This window comes from Cucurbita moschata, unplaced genomic scaffold (assembly GCF_002738365.1).
Source record: "Cucurbita moschata cultivar Rifu unplaced genomic scaffold, Cmos_1.0 Cmo_Scf00019, whole genome shotgun sequence".
NCBI classification, from domain to species: Eukaryota; Viridiplantae; Streptophyta; class Magnoliopsida; order Cucurbitales; family Cucurbitaceae; genus Cucurbita; species Cucurbita moschata.
This window is the reverse complement of record NW_019268535.1, coordinates 3,741,119-3,756,014: the sequence shown is the minus strand read 5'-3', so window position 1 is coordinate 3,756,014 and position 14,896 is coordinate 3,741,119. Positions and strand designations below refer to the sequence as shown.

At 37.8% G+C, this 14,896-nt stretch overlaps 3 protein-coding genes across 7 annotated transcripts in view; 1 reads left to right on the top strand and 2 right to left on the bottom strand.

Moving 5' to 3' along the window:
- Window positions 1-5,701, top strand: part of LOC111457263 (protein ROOT HAIR DEFECTIVE 3 homolog 2-like) — a 12,921-nt gene extending 7,220 nt beyond the window's left edge. For all 3 annotated transcript variants that reach the window (XM_023099477.1, XM_023099476.1, XM_023099478.1), the window contains 8 exons: window positions 2,152-2,276; window positions 2,385-2,647; window positions 2,726-2,822; window positions 2,913-3,083; window positions 3,169-3,273; window positions 4,017-4,111; window positions 4,228-4,324; window positions 5,141-5,701. In XM_023099477.1, the coding sequence (XP_022955245.1) occupies window positions 2,152-2,276; window positions 2,385-2,647; window positions 2,726-2,822; window positions 2,913-3,083; window positions 3,169-3,273; window positions 4,017-4,111; window positions 4,228-4,324; window positions 5,141-5,431 (1,244 nt within the window). In that variant the 3' untranslated portion in view covers window positions 5,432-5,701. The remainder of the gene's footprint in view (window positions 1-2,151; window positions 2,277-2,384; window positions 2,648-2,725; window positions 2,823-2,912; window positions 3,084-3,168; window positions 3,274-4,016; window positions 4,112-4,227; window positions 4,325-5,140) is intronic.
- Window positions 5,702-9,225: 3,524 nt separating this feature from the next.
- On the bottom strand, window positions 9,226-10,355 carry LOC111457171 (photosystem I reaction center subunit III, chloroplastic). The gene is made up of 2 exons (XM_023099335.1): window positions 9,548-10,355; window positions 9,226-9,442 (listed from the first exon to the last, which is right to left on the bottom strand). The coding sequence occupies exon 1, from the start codon at window positions 10,243-10,245 to the stop codon at window positions 9,562-9,564; it is 684 nt and encodes a 227-aa protein (XP_022955103.1). The 5' UTR covers window positions 10,246-10,355; the 3' UTR covers window positions 9,226-9,442; window positions 9,548-9,561.
- A 1,376-nt stretch (window positions 10,356-11,731) lies between these two features.
- The window catches only part of LOC111457024 (cyclin-T1-4-like), a 15,086-nt gene continuing 11,921 nt past the window's right edge, over window positions 11,732-14,896 (bottom strand). Inside the window, exons 5-8 of one of the 3 annotated variants that reach the window (XM_023099134.1) lie at window positions 14,412-14,546; window positions 14,016-14,191; window positions 13,746-13,897; window positions 11,732-13,398 (exon numbers count right to left, since the gene is read on the bottom strand). In XM_023099134.1, coding sequence (XP_022954902.1) covers window positions 12,371-13,398; window positions 13,746-13,897; window positions 14,016-14,191; window positions 14,412-14,546 — 1,491 coding nt within the window. In that variant the 3' untranslated portion in view covers window positions 11,732-12,370. Of the gene's footprint in view, window positions 13,399-13,665; window positions 13,898-14,015; window positions 14,192-14,411; window positions 14,547-14,896 lie in introns of all 3 variants that reach the window. The other 2 variants (XM_023099136.1, XM_023099135.1) reach the window with 2 other exon arrangements.

Sequence of the window (14,896 nt, the reverse complement as noted above, 5' to 3'; positions counted from 1 at the left end):
TTTTTTTTTTTTTTTTTTTTCTCTTTCTTCTCTTTTTGAGCCAAAAAGATGATATAGGTTGTTTCATTTCTAAGTCATGTACATAGACATTCCCACAACATAATTAGAATGTAAAAAATGAGTAGGAGACAAATTGCTCATGGACTCCAATAATAAATACAAATATCTCAGTGTAGATCTAAAATTGTATGCTCATTCAACTTACTAAGCTGGAGCATCTACGTTATAATGCCCAAGATAGTTTATTCATGCCAAATTTTGACATGTCGCAGAAAGGAGTTCCTACCGTGTTGCAAGTTTAAATTATCTTGCTTGTTTTTCATATTTTTCATAGCAGTGCATGTGTTTTTTTTTATAATTATAAGGCATAAAGGCTAACTAAATCCTAGATACTAACTAACAATAAATCTCTAGGCTAAATAACTGTTTAGATACTAAGTAACACTAAGGGATTTCACAAATATTTGCTAACTTAAGGCTAGTCCTTCGACACTCCCCCTTAGATATTATTCATTCTCAACTTGGATTCTAACTCATGAAACAGCAAGTTACAAAGTTCTTTTGTTAGCACATCTGTTAGTTGAAGCCGTGAGAACATACTATCTTCTTGGAGCACTTTTATGGGTGTTGCTGGCCTCTCTCGTACCCACTCCTCTTGAGTATTTCTACCAGCATTACTTGTCTCGTACCCTTCTTGGAGCACTTGGACATTTTTGTGCTCACTCCTCTTCGAGCAATACTTCGGGCGTTGCTTACTTTCTCGTGCTCACTCCTCTTGGAGCACTTCTGCAGGCATCGCTTGTCTCTCTCGTGCTCGCTCTTCTTAGAGCACTTCCATGGGCGTCACTCGTCTCTCTCGTGCTCATTCCGGTTGGAGCACTTGCTCAAGGAGAATCGATTGTTGTTTGGAAGAATTCCATTGCTTGCAATGGTGGCTCCTTGAAGCATTTTTTGAGCTCCTCATCATTCCTCATAACTAGAAGAATACGCATAGGGTTTATCCTATTTTTCTTGTTGTCACACATTGCGTTCCTAGCCAATTCCAAAACTTCAAGGGCAAGGTATTTGAGGATGATAGCTAGTTAGATTGAACATTTTTTGACAGTGCGCTTTCTATAACAACATTTCTTAAGGTACCATTCGATTCTTCCATATTGGAATGGAAGTCTCACCTTGATGGATTTGGAGATCTTAGTTTTGGCGCCTTCTTTTCTTCCTATGATGTCCTTGGTTCCCTCCATTACTGAATACTTCAAATTTGAGTCTCGAAATTTGATGCTTTGTGACAACAATTGGAAGAACAACTTAGAGATTTGTTTGACATGATGGTGGAATAAACAGGAGGAAAGGTAGGTCTTGGTCGCAGTAAATGATCGACAACTATGAAGGCTTCATCGATAAGGGTAGACTTTAGGTTTGATCGACTATGAAGACTCTTATACCATATTGCAAGTGTAAAGCTTGCTTTTCATATTAATTTTCTTAGAGGTACATGTGTCTTTATTAGGCAGAAGGGCTAACTAAATCCCAAATACTAGATAACAATAAATCCGAATAAACCTCTAGATACTAGTGCAGTAAATCTAAATTAATCCTTGGATACCAGGTAAGAGATTACACAAATATCTTCTAACTTAAGGCTAATCTTTCAACCGTTCCATTAAGGCTTTGATCACGGCTCTAAAGAATTCTTAGTGTTTCTTCTAGCATTATAAACACTCATGGTGCGGCATTCAGGCCAAATCGAGAGATGACTTTGTGCTATTGAGTTCATGGATCTTGAGAGCATATAAGGGGTCCAAGGCTGCAGGGAGAGAATAGAAAAGAAAAAAATCTTTTGAATATTTTTTTTAAGAAGGTAAGTGACAATTTTGGGAGAACATTTGGAGTTTCTGTTACTCTTTTCGCTGAAGACATTCCATTTAAACGTTGACCTGCATAGATCAGGGTGTGATTTCTTCTCCCTTTCTTATTATTATACTGTTGGTGTTGCCTGCTGATTAATTTTCAGAAGATTATTTTCTGCTGCATCAGTATTGAACTATCATCGCTTTAGGTTGCACGTTATATTCAGAAGCCATTGTATGATATGTGTAGAAATTATATTCTCATATGATTATTTTCATTCATTAAGCAATCTCTGGCTCTTAGATGCCGCTGTGCAGCTAGCAAACTGGGACCCTTCGAAATTCCGGGAAAAACTACGCCATGATATCGATAGGCATGCATCATCTGTTCAAAATGAAAAGCTTTCAGGAATGATAGCCAGCTATGAGGTAAATTTCTGACTAGTGGAATTCGCACTCTCCCCTTTTCAACGTCTCCAGATCGATGCCTGCTTTACGTTTTCTTACGTTAATAAAAATATGCATTTTAACCTACAGAAACGCCTCACTGAAGCACTGACTTCACCAGTAAGATCTCTGCTTGAAGCTAGTGGGAAGGATACCTGGGCTTCAATAAGAAAGATTCTTCAACATGAGACTGAAACAACCATATCAAAGTTTTCAGTTGATATTGCTAGCTTTGAGTTGGATCAAGAAAAAGTTGACAGCATGGTACTAAATCTAAGGAACCATGCTAGAAACGTTGTAGAAAACAGAGCAAGAGAAGAAGCAGGGAAGGCTCTAATGCACATGAAGGATAGGTAGAAAGTGACATGTTTGATCCGACTCATAAATCTTTCTATGTACTGATATGTCATTTTCTTTGTATCTTCCATCAGGTTTTCAACCGTCTTTTATCATGACAATGATTCAATGCCTAGGGCCTGGACTGGGGAGGAAGATATTAGAACTATAACTAAAGATGCACGTGCAGCGGTCGGTTTCAAGGATCTTAATGATTGATCTTAATTCCGCTCTGTTCTTCCTATTACATTTTAAAAGACATAAACTATTACTGTCTTGCAGTCATTGAGGGTTTTGTCAGTTTTGGCTGCTATACGTTTAGATGAAAAGCCAGATAAGATTGAAAATATTCTCACATCATCTTTGATGAATGACGTTGTTGCAAGTTCTTCATCAAAAGATAAAAGTTTTGGACCTTCTTCTGACCCTCTTGCCTCGAGTAAATGGGAGGAGGTACCGCACGAAGATCATCGTTGGCTTGCTTGTGTAATAATACTATTATGAGACAATGTACTAACAAATAATGCTCATGAATTAGGTTACGGTAAAGGATACTCTGATTACACCTGTGCAATGCAAGTCCTTGTGGAGGCAGTTCAAAGCAGAGACCGAATATATGGTTACTCAAGCCATAACAGCACAGGTTGAGTTTTTCATGCACCATTTTGTGCTTGCTCTACTGTATATTTTGGTCTTCATTCATCTGAATTTACCTACAAGTTGTTACTTTGAAGCTTCATTGTGAATGTGCTGAATGAGAAGTTGTTGCTGATCTATTTCCCATTTTATCAATTTTCATGTGACACATGAATTCTTAGTTTTGAATCAATTCCATTCTTCTTTGTCTTTGTGTTAGTTAAGTTAAAAGGATAATGTCCTTCCCTATATATCATCGTTATGGTATGAAATTGTCCATTTTCGACGCAAGTCCTCAGGACTCTTTTGGTTTCATCCAAAAGATCTTCTACCATTGAAGATAGTTGTCCTTACTATGCCATCTATCATCTTCTTCCCCTTATTTAGCCAATTTGATATAGCTTCCTTTTCTCTAGAGCACATCATTCCTCTACGAACTTCCACCATGACTACCTCTTCGAGGTTCACTAGCTTCTTTGTTTGGCATCCTATGATTCTACCGACATTGCTAAGGCAAAGTCATGCCCCTGATATCGCATGTTAAGGAGATGACCCTCCCCATATTCTCATAATGATAGGCAATTGTCCAATTTAGCATAGGCTCTCGTAACTATGCTTTTGGTTTCATCCAAAAGGCCACATCATGTATGATTTTCTTCTTATCAAGTCAAGGTGGACCTTCGGTTGCAATTCCTTCTCCTTGTTGTATCAATGAGCTTAATTATCGATATTTTGGCACGTTATTTTCAGGAGGCTTATAAGAGGGGTAACAATTGGCTACCTCCTCCATGGGCAATTCTAGCCATGTTTGTTCTCGGCTTCAATGAGATTATGCTTCTATTAAGGTATGAGCAGGATTATATTATCTTTAGTTCAAGTTTTAGATGAGAATTGATGCCATGTCAGTAAATTATTTTTACTTCTCTTTCCTTTCTACTGTTAATAATATTAAATGCAACAGGAATCCACTCTACCTTGTTGTTATATTTGTGGTATATCTATTCTCAAAGGCCCTATGGATTCAGATGGACGTAGGGAGGGCGTTCCAAAGTGGGACTGTAAGTAATAAGCTAAATACTTCATGGTTTTCCCTATATAAGTTTCTATCTTGCAATACATGTTAGGTTATATCTTGCAATACATGTTCTATGGAGCCTGCTCTCTTATTTATAGCTTGGTCAATAGTTATATCCGGTAAAGCTATATCTCGTAAGCTAAGTTGTATCGTAAAGCTATATATGGTAAATAGCTATATACAGTAGATGGTTAAATTTGGTAAAGCTGTATACAGTAAACTAAACCATATATATATATCCCCTCAGGTAGAACTTTGAAGATGTACTTCCTATTCTCTGTATTCTCTCTTATACATACTCATCAATACAAATCCTTTAGCCAGAGTTCTCCTGCATTTTTCGCTCTCCTATTTCTTTGTGTTCATCTAGATCGAGTGTCCGCGTTGTTGTGCGATCCTAACAACCCAGACAAAAGCATGCAAGTGACTCTTAATCTTGCATAGAAAGTGCTATGAGTCATGGTTCATTGTTTTTCGGCTCATTTTTGTTGTGAAATTCTTTAGTCAATTAAAGGATGGTTGGGAGTGAGTCCACGTCGGCTAATTTATGGAATCATCATGAGTTTATAAGTATAAGGAATACATCTCCATTGGTACGAGGCCCTTTGGGGAAGCCCAAAGCAAAGCCACGAGAGCTTATGCTCAAAGTGGATAATATCATACCATTGTGTATTGTGGAGAGTCGTGATTCTTAACCATACATGGTTTTTGTTTTCATTTGCACACATCACTTGGTTTGAAATTCTTTTTGGTTACGATTTTGCTGATTTTGGCTTCTGCTTCTCGCATTTTCGAGCAGTTGGGCGGACTTCTTTCCATTTCATCTCAGTTGCTTCCATCTGTTATAAACCTACTTAAAAGACTTGCCGAACAAGCTCATGGACATACAAATTCTCAAGCATCTAGACCCTCACCTCCATCAGTGAACTCCCGGAGTTTCAGGAGTCAGACACTATATTCAAATCACACCAACACAATTCTGGAGCCATCAGCTGTAACCAACGTTGAGTCGTCTGTATCATCCAATGTTGACTCATCTTCCGATAGCGAAATTGAATACTCGAGCCCCAGTGCTGGACAGGCAGACTAACAGCCTCCGTGAAGGTGATCGGTTCTAGGGGAAATTTATTTTGATGCATAAATATTTCGAAGTATATGATCATCTCATCAGAAAATAGAAGTGGGTTGAATGTAAGTATTTGATGTATATAGGCATAGGAAATAAATTTGGAGTGCAAGTCTTTCAGGGGATACACGTTATAAAAGGATGTAATTTATATCCAAGGAGACACGTGTAATGTATTATATAACTTTATAATGTACAAATTTTATACATATAAGCAACTTTCTGTGTTGGATGGTTGGGTCTCATAATTCGTCTATAGTACTTTGATAGTCTTTATGCTATTTGTTACAATTGCACTCTTTGATAGTATGAAAGAGTCTAAGGAGTAAGTGCAGCTATACGAACATTTGACTTTGTAGATAATTTCAATTTTGTCGATAATTTCGATGTTGTCTTTAGCTTTGGCTCACATTTTATCAGAAAGAAAATGAGATTGAAATATTTTGGAGAAAGTATCGTAGTATTAAATAGGTAGGAGAAGGGAGGTTTGGTGACCGTATGTTCTCTCGATAGTAAGGCAAGTCGTCTTTGGCCAGCGTAGATATCAAAAATGGCTAATACACATGCAAATTATAATAATAGTAATATAAATTACTAGCTAATATGAAAACAAGATAAAATAGTTTTTGAATGGACATTGTGGATCGGAAGGTAAATAGATAATGGGTCAGGAGTGAAACCGCTCGACCAAAGGGAGAGGAGTGAAAGCAAGAAGGTTAATGAGGTTACTGTTCATAAATAGGTTCGGGGTCCGGCAATGGAATTGTCTCCCTAGTTTTTTTTCTCTTTTGTGAATAGTAACCAATTCCCTAAATCTATGGAGTTCCCCCAAAAATTGATTTATCTTATTATTAATCAAGAATTTCGTATAGAGCTAGAACGACCCTCAGAAATTGCAAATACTAAGGCTCGAGAAACAAAGAGAAGATGTGTATGAACGAGATATACAGCAACAAGAAGAAGGAAAAGGATTCTGGCAGTAAGTAACAAATTGTGTCATTCTTCCCCACTTAATTAGTCCCCGTCAATCCATTCTACTTAAATTAAGCAACATGAATTGCAGCTGATTTCAAGTATTCTACACGTTTCAAGCTTGTTTCTTCTATAAGGAAAGATCTTCCACTTGACAATGTATCGACTTTCCAACTTTTCTAATCTCGTTAGCTAGAATATTTTTGGTCCCATTGGAGTCCTTCTGTTTTAAGTCAACATGGAATATGATGATTTAATTATGACGATCGTCATCTAGATTAGGATGATAGAGCTTTAAGTTAAGGAGGAAGGTTGTCTCATATTGCTTCTGTTGAGAAGTGAGGAGCTAGGCTCCACTACAAAATGGAGGTCCCTTGCTTTCTTTCATCCCACTTGAACAGTTTAAAGCCAGTCGGAGAATATATTTTCTGACGACTCTAAGCTGGCATTTCGGCTTATCTAGGTTGGGTTTGATACTCTCGGGCTCTTTCCTGCTAGTTTCATCATTTCATAAGGGTTTAAGGTTAGTATATCCATCTTTTAGCTAGTTTAAATTATTTGGAGTAAGTTTAAATTATTTTATGCAATGTTAGGTGGGCTAATTCCCACAGTAAAATTTCTAATATATGTTATGTTATGATGATATGTTACGTTATGAGATGTCATGTTCTACCATGACATGAATATGGTTGGCAATGAAATGTATGACATGTTAAGATATGTATGAAAATGAGGAGTTTTATGATGCACAACCCCCCAACCTTATGCATGCATGTTGCTTAGGGAAATATGTGAGGAATTAATGAGGTTGTGCTACATGATTTGTTTAAAATGAAAAGTATAGGGACCTTATGCATAATTGTATATTTACACATCAAGATACTTCCCCTTTGTGATGAGTACGGAAGTGTACACTATGAGAATGAGATGATCATAATGTTTGGTGTCACGATCATGCTTGTCCAAGGCATGTTGCCCATGGTCACATGCCCGTGACACGCCAAAACCTTTGCCTTGTACTACTTTATTACTTTCTTTTACGGCTTTCATGTTGTATTATTTCTTTCTTGTTTTCTTAAAGAGTATGACGTTTCGGCGATGTCATGCCTATGCCTGGCTATGATTAGTTGTCAACTTCTCCTAACCCGATAGTTATATGCAGTAAGCCGTTGTTGTTGCCTTTTGCTTACATCCCCATATAACACCAATTTCAATTTCTTTCTCTTACTTTCAAAACTCTTTTTCCAAAACCTCTCTCCCCCACTTTCTAAAATCATCTCTTGAAATCGAGACCCGAGGTTTGTATTCACGTTGCTCGATTGCAGGCAACGATACTCGAAGTAGGCTTGACCCACTCAGTGCTGAGAGTGGGTGCCGCACAATCGCCAAATTCGCTGCCTAGAAACCGCGATTGTTGCACTTGGCATAGTGCACGACGGTTGTTGTACCTCCGGGCACTGGGCTATAGCCTAGAGGAGCTAGTCTAATGAGCAAGCCTAAGGGGTGTGTGAGCCCGTCTAGTGGGCCCATGCTTGCATGTGTGGGTAGAGAAGTACTACACATCCAATTTGTCTCAACTAGAGGTCATCTAAGAGAATATAGTTTTAAATAATAGGTCACATTCATGTTACATGTGTATACCTTCCCTGACCCCAATATTGCGGTAACTTACTGAGTATTTCTTAAAATACTCAAGTTTTGAACTTTTATATTTCAAATAAAGGCAAGACACCTCTATACGGTTGACGGCGGCTTCACATTATAGACCATGGACTGTGTAGAGTAGTTGCATTTATTTGGTAGATCTTAGTTTGATACATGACATCGTTCTTTTTAATATTTTGGTTTATTTTAATTTATCTTAAATATTTCTTTTGTTTTATTTTAAGACTCTAGGTAAATGTATAAGTTCATGGCATATGGAACTGTTTTAAATGAATGTTTTTGTATAAAGAGGTTACGTCATGCATACAGACCCTATTTTAGTAGAAAATCAAGATGTTACAATTGGTATCAGAGTTCCAGGTTATGGATTCTGTAGACTAGTATACAAAGTAGGCTTGACATGTTCCATGACTCACTATTGATGCTCCGCCCCACCTTTAGAAATTTGAGCATTATTTTTGTCATTTGTAAGATTCATGCAATTCTTGTGGTAGATTGCATCTGCGTCATTTAATCAAGTTTGATGGTGTGGTGACTTAATTTACAGAACAAAGTTCCAAATCTTGCTTTTATATCCTTGATTTTAACCAATAATCTAATTCTATCCTTAGTTGATCCAAATAAAAGATGTTAATTTCTTTGATTCAAGGGTTATTGCTTCAATAAAGGCTTCTATTATTGGGCTTAACATTAGAGTTACGTTATAAGTAAGTATATACTCAAGAAGCTCTAACTCTAACTGAGTTTGCTCAACAAATCCCTCTGTGATGGAATGTGCGAATTCAAAGTAAAATAAATTGATTGCCAGATGACCAAACAATGTCAGACTTACCTGCCCGATGTGGGCTACTACGTGCCTCTGTGGCCTCCTCGACCTCCCTAATTTTGTCCCGCAAGTTATATCCATGGAAATAATCATTTCATGCAAGTTGATTCTTTATGAGTTGTTCGTAATTACAATTCATTCAAAAGTTTGTTTTGTCCCTATAATTACATTTCATATCTCCAGTACCAATAATTCTCTAATGAACCACTCGATTAAGATTCATTTATAAACGTTTATAGAGTAGAACGCTATCCTTTAAGCAGAAACTACTCATCTACTTATCTAATAAGACGTCTAATAAGAGAAACGTTGCAACTATAAACACATAATGTTTGAGTCGCACCAAGTCACGATCTTTACAAATTTAGGGTACACATAATGCAAAGAATGGGGAAGTAGTGAACAAAATACAACCAACCATTGCATAAACTCATCTCAAGTTCCCAATTGAAATACACATATTTCACCAACCCCCATCCCAAAAGTCAATCTCTCTTCCACTTTCCCTATCTCTGTCACAACCACAACAAAGCAACATGAACCAAATAAGAACATTGGCAAAGAACATAAACAACAGAGCTCATAACACAAAAGACTTTGAGCCAAAGAAGCAATACCTGTCGGAGGAGAATTAGACATCCTTGGCAATGAGGTCGCCATTGACAAGCTCTCTGTAAGCAGCAATAGGCCAGCTAAAGCCTCTGAACACCAAGCTAGTAGCCAAAGGAACATCAATGATAATCTCCTTCTGGGTAGGCTTCTTATCATCTCTAATAGCAATCAAATAGCTTCTTCCAACCCATCCAATCCACCCAGCAATGTAAAGGAACAAGAACCCAGGAGTTATAAACTCACCCCAATGCCTCTGGTCGCCACTCACAATCAAATGAGGCAACCCATCAGCCCCACAAAGAAGCCCCTGTTTTCCATAGAAAGCAAATCGTCTCTTCGTCTTCTCGACCGAAGCTTGGATCGCCAGCGCCGGGGCACTGTCGGGAGCGTAATTCTTCAAAGAGGATTCCAATTTCTTGATTTGCTGCTTCTCTCTCTTGGCGAATTGCTTGGAATCCTTGCAGGGGGTGAGCCCGGCGATGTCGGCGACAGCGGGAAGAGGGGCAGAGAGGAGGATGGAGGAGAGGGCTAAGGCGGCGGAGAAAGCCTGCAGAGAGGAGGAAGCATTTTCAGGACTTCCATTTTGATTTTGGGTGGCGGAACAGAGGATTGAGGAAGAGGGTCTTGATTTTGAGGCCAATGAGGAGCTGAATTTGGGCTTCAAAAGGGGTTTTGAGAGGTTTGTGGGGATTGTGAGAGACATTGTGAAGGGATTAGGCGATGAATCTCTTGTGGGTTGGAAGGATTGGAAATGGCGGAAGCAGAAAGAGGAAGAGATTTGGGGAAAGAGTGTGGAGGGAACGGTTTTAGATTCAGAGGGGATGAGATTAGTGGTGGAGGGACAGGTTTTGGATAAGATGAGAAGAATAAGGAAGCTGAGTTGGAGAGTTGTGATTGGCTGAGGTTTTGTTTCTGATTCTCTCTTCCTCCTATCTTGGATAAGAGATTAGCCCACCTCAACTTTTTTTTTTATTATTATTTTTAAAAATTGTAAATTGATGACAAATAATTGATTTATGTTTTTTAAATTTTAAAATAATAATCGTCTCAATCAAAATCTTAAACGTTCGTAAGTGAATCAATTTAGATTTTATGTCAGTGATTTAGAGCGGTTTTTATTTAATTTCATTAGAAAAAAATTGAGAAAGATGAAAAGCTAAAGAAAATACTTACATTAATGAAAAATAGTTACGGTTTATTTGAAATTAATATTTTATTGTTTCTTTAATTTAGGTTAATCTAATGTATTTAAAGAAGTTTTCGTGCTAAAATAATTGGGAAGTTTCTCAATAATGGGGAATAAAATATATGGTATGGATGGAATGGGATGAGGAAAGCTTCCTTGTTTCGTAGACATCTCTCGGAGTTATACGTAAACAATTTCAAAACAAAATGTTTATAGGATGTTTAAACCGATTCAGTTAGAAAAATTTAGTACAAGTTGAATAAAAAATTTAAGGTTTCCATTACCTTACAGGAGATTATATTTGAATTTAGCAAAAAGTGATAGCTTACACAGCCATCCACGGTATATGAACAACCATTTGATCCCATCGAAGTATGCATTGAATCCCTTACAAACTAATGGATGTAAACAAATAGCACGTCCTAAGTGTTGGAAGGCCTGGATGCTTAATCTATGTAAAGTGGGCTCTATTAAATAATACGGGAGGTCCCTACATAACTTCCTGAAATATTTTTCATATAAAGCAAAATCTTACTCTTAGCAACTCCTATGTTTGAAGCAAAATGTTTGGAAAAGCTCTATTGCAATTTCGCTAAGCAATCTACATCGATGTAATGAAAGCGAGGAACCTACAACAATCACAGAACGTCTTGAATAATTGACCCGTTTGCCAAGTAGAGTTTTTCAAAATCTTCCCTCTTTGCCTTCAATTACCTCGAAAAAAGACTTGTAAACCTTATTATGGTCATCCCTTATTGGTTATCCGCAGATCCCATTATCCAAAAGTATATCCACGACTTCTTGTACCAATTTCTTCCGAAACATTACAAATTCTATTCCCAAATAACAAGAAAGAAAAAAAAGGCAACAAATCATAGAGGCTATTGTATTTCATTCAGTCACAAGGATCAAATATTAAAACTAGGCATAATCCAGAAAGACAATACTTAAAAGTATATAAAAAAATGTTACTTTCAGATACATATGAACAGAACAGAGTAAATTTTGGTTATTATAAGGCAACCATTCTAATAATTTTAAAACACAAAACTTGCCTGTTGAGTTTATACAGTTACCATCACCAAAAGAATCACAAAATGGGAAATTCCCAGAGCATGCACTACAGTTTTTTCCCCTCCTGATTTTGGGTAATAGTGTGGCTAAAAGCTCAACTGACTGAGATACATTTGAATCCTAGACCAAAATTACATATCGAACCATGAAAAACGAGTACTTTAAACCAAATTACACTTATAACTGGCAACAAAAAGCATAACACATAATGATCCTAGAGTACAGTAAAAACATAATGTTAATTACGATCAAAAGAACAGTCCTCGTGGCTTCCTTGCGTGAAAAATAGCGGAAGCAAGAGAAAGCTTACACGTCCATGCTCGAATCCTTGATCTCGGCCAAGAATATGAGCTTTACAATGTCCTGAAGTAAACACTCACCTTCTTCAAGTGGTAAATACTCCAGTTCCTAGGTTTAACAGGTGAAGCATTCCATCGACAGTTTGTATTGTTCGTGATGACGTATGTTCCACGGAATTGGTATACTTCTCACTGCTTCAGTACTTGGACTACCCAGGTTACACATGCTATGGCTACAATATAACAGAACTGGATCCTTGCAATCGAGTTTAATAGTGATTCTCATGGGCATGTCTTTTGAGTTCCCTATCTGCGTAAACGGAGCGATTCTTGCGGTTTCCATCTTCCACAGCATGGTGATGGTTATTAGACAGAGGATCGTTCCACTTCTTTCCGTCGGAGTGCCAATCAGGCGATCTTCCGGCTTTTCTCTTGCGGCTATTCAAAGCTGGGGAAGCATCATCTAGCATCTCCCCTTCTTCAACTATATTCTCTACTTTGGTCCCCCAAGAAGTGTGGCTCTTGGTTCCTGCATGATGTTCACTTAAAGATTCCTCATAAGCCTTTCCATCATCTTGGTTATCGACCTTAGACCAGCTTTGACCCCGTTCCCGCCTGTTTTTCTCGTCCTCTGCCGCCAATTCTATACCATCTTCCAGCTCTCTCTCTATGAGATCATCTTCATCCATCACATCTTTCTTCTTGGACATCTCTCCACGTGATTTTCTTCTTTTCTCAAGTGCTGCCTTAACCTTGTCTCTATCGATCATTTTGATAGCTTTGGGCGACTGCCCGACTGGACCTTCCCGAACCTCAACATTTCGACCAACTAGACTGCTAGACTTGTGAGATACACCATCATCCCTCCATTCTCCAGCTTCCGCAGTCTCACTTCTACTACTGTTTTTTTCTTTCTCTTCTCCAGCGTGCTCTACTACAGACCTTGTTCTGTCTGAAATATCTCTGCTGCTCTCCTTGTAAGGCAATTCATCATTTTGATGATTATCTATTGGGTCCACCTTGTGACAAGTAATGGCACTACCCCCCTCTGTAGCGGTCCCATTGTTCTTACCAGGATTCTGGACAGCTCTTTGAGGTACCCCATGATTGTCTGCATATGAATGGTCAGGTGCCGAACAAGAGGATACTTGCTTTGAAGTCTGTTCCTCAGTTTCAGCTGTAGTTTTTGCTACATTATGATGACTCGGACCGCCGCCAGTACTTCCATCGACTTCACTTCCCTGAGCTGGTTGCACCCGATTTTGCTCGTATAGTTCTAGCATTTGATTGCTAACCTCTGCAACAAATACAGATAAAATTATTAAAATAATTAATTAAATTTTCCAGTTGTTGAACTCAATGACTTCAAAGAAACAGCTCAGTCGGAAACAGCTATATTATCGTAGATGCCACTATTAATCGGGAAAATCTATGACCCGTACCAGATGATAGTATATATCACATTCTTGATCATTCTTCACACCATTCAAGGAATTATATGTAAATATCGAAAATCATCTGGTTCAGGTTGTTTTTTTTTACATTTCTAAGGGACGAGAATTACAAAGATCAGAGCCACAAACAGCAAAGGCTGACAATTTTGGTCAGAGATTATCTCAATTGACAAAATGAAGGGACACCAACCCTCCAATTGGCGAGGGGTCACGTCAAATTCTTGCCACCAAACCTTCTCACCATCCGATGGAAGCTTCACTTTCAGAAACTTGGCAGCAAGAAAAATGGCACCTGCTGCAATGTGATGGGGTTTAAACTGCAGACAGAGTGATGTTCTCAACCTGCCCAAAGAATCGGTGTCGGAGTTTTTATAATGCATCTCAGAAGAGTGAATAAGAGGAGAGGCTATCTAATAGAACTACAAGAATCATGGACAAACAAATAGCTTCTTGATCTTACCCATCGTTGACGAAATTCCATGCGACTTGAGCTAGTGCGTTCTGGGCAACCTTAAATTTTTTTATTGCTTCAACAAGTGGCTTGTAAGGGTGATGAATATTCAGGTCAAAAGCTAAGGTTGCAAGCACAACCCTCTCACCAAGTAAAATTAACTCCTTCTGTTGCTCATAAACTTCCTACATGATTAAAAAAGAGATCAATTAGAAAAAAGTGAAACTACAATATTTAGCGCAATCATAATTAAAAAAAAAAAATGAAACGTGTGTGTGCACGTGTGGAAGAGATAGAGAGAGAGAGAACACAGACATATTAGGAACACGGGCAACTTGATTGGTAACTTTCACTTAAGTAAGCAAACAAATTAACATGTTTTCAACAACATCAGTAAGAGACAACCTTCTGCTTGATCCTCTGGGCAGCACCAGGATTTTTCATGTGAATAATCTCATAAGATACAATGATTACATCCTTTAGTGGGCGAGGCGTCTCTTCAACCTTCCCAGCAAGGAACATACAGACAGTTGCAATGGTCTGCATATCATACTAATAACATAAGTCTAAGTATCCTGATAATCACTCAATATCCGTTCTTTCCTTCTTTAACATCTACCTTTTTTTCCTGCTATTACCTTCTACATAATTGTATAATATTTGGCTGGCACAATTAATTAAAACCACTTGCTAAATAAAAGGTTCATCATATGCAGTCTACGTGATGACTATTTCTGAATAAAATAAATAATCTAAAAATAAAAGCAAACACTTAAACCACAGTAAACCATACAACTACTATAATTCTGGAAAATATTTCAACTGAATAATTTATAATGATGTCTTTTTTTCTTCTTTTCTTTTTTTTTTTTTTTTTTTTTTTTTTTTTT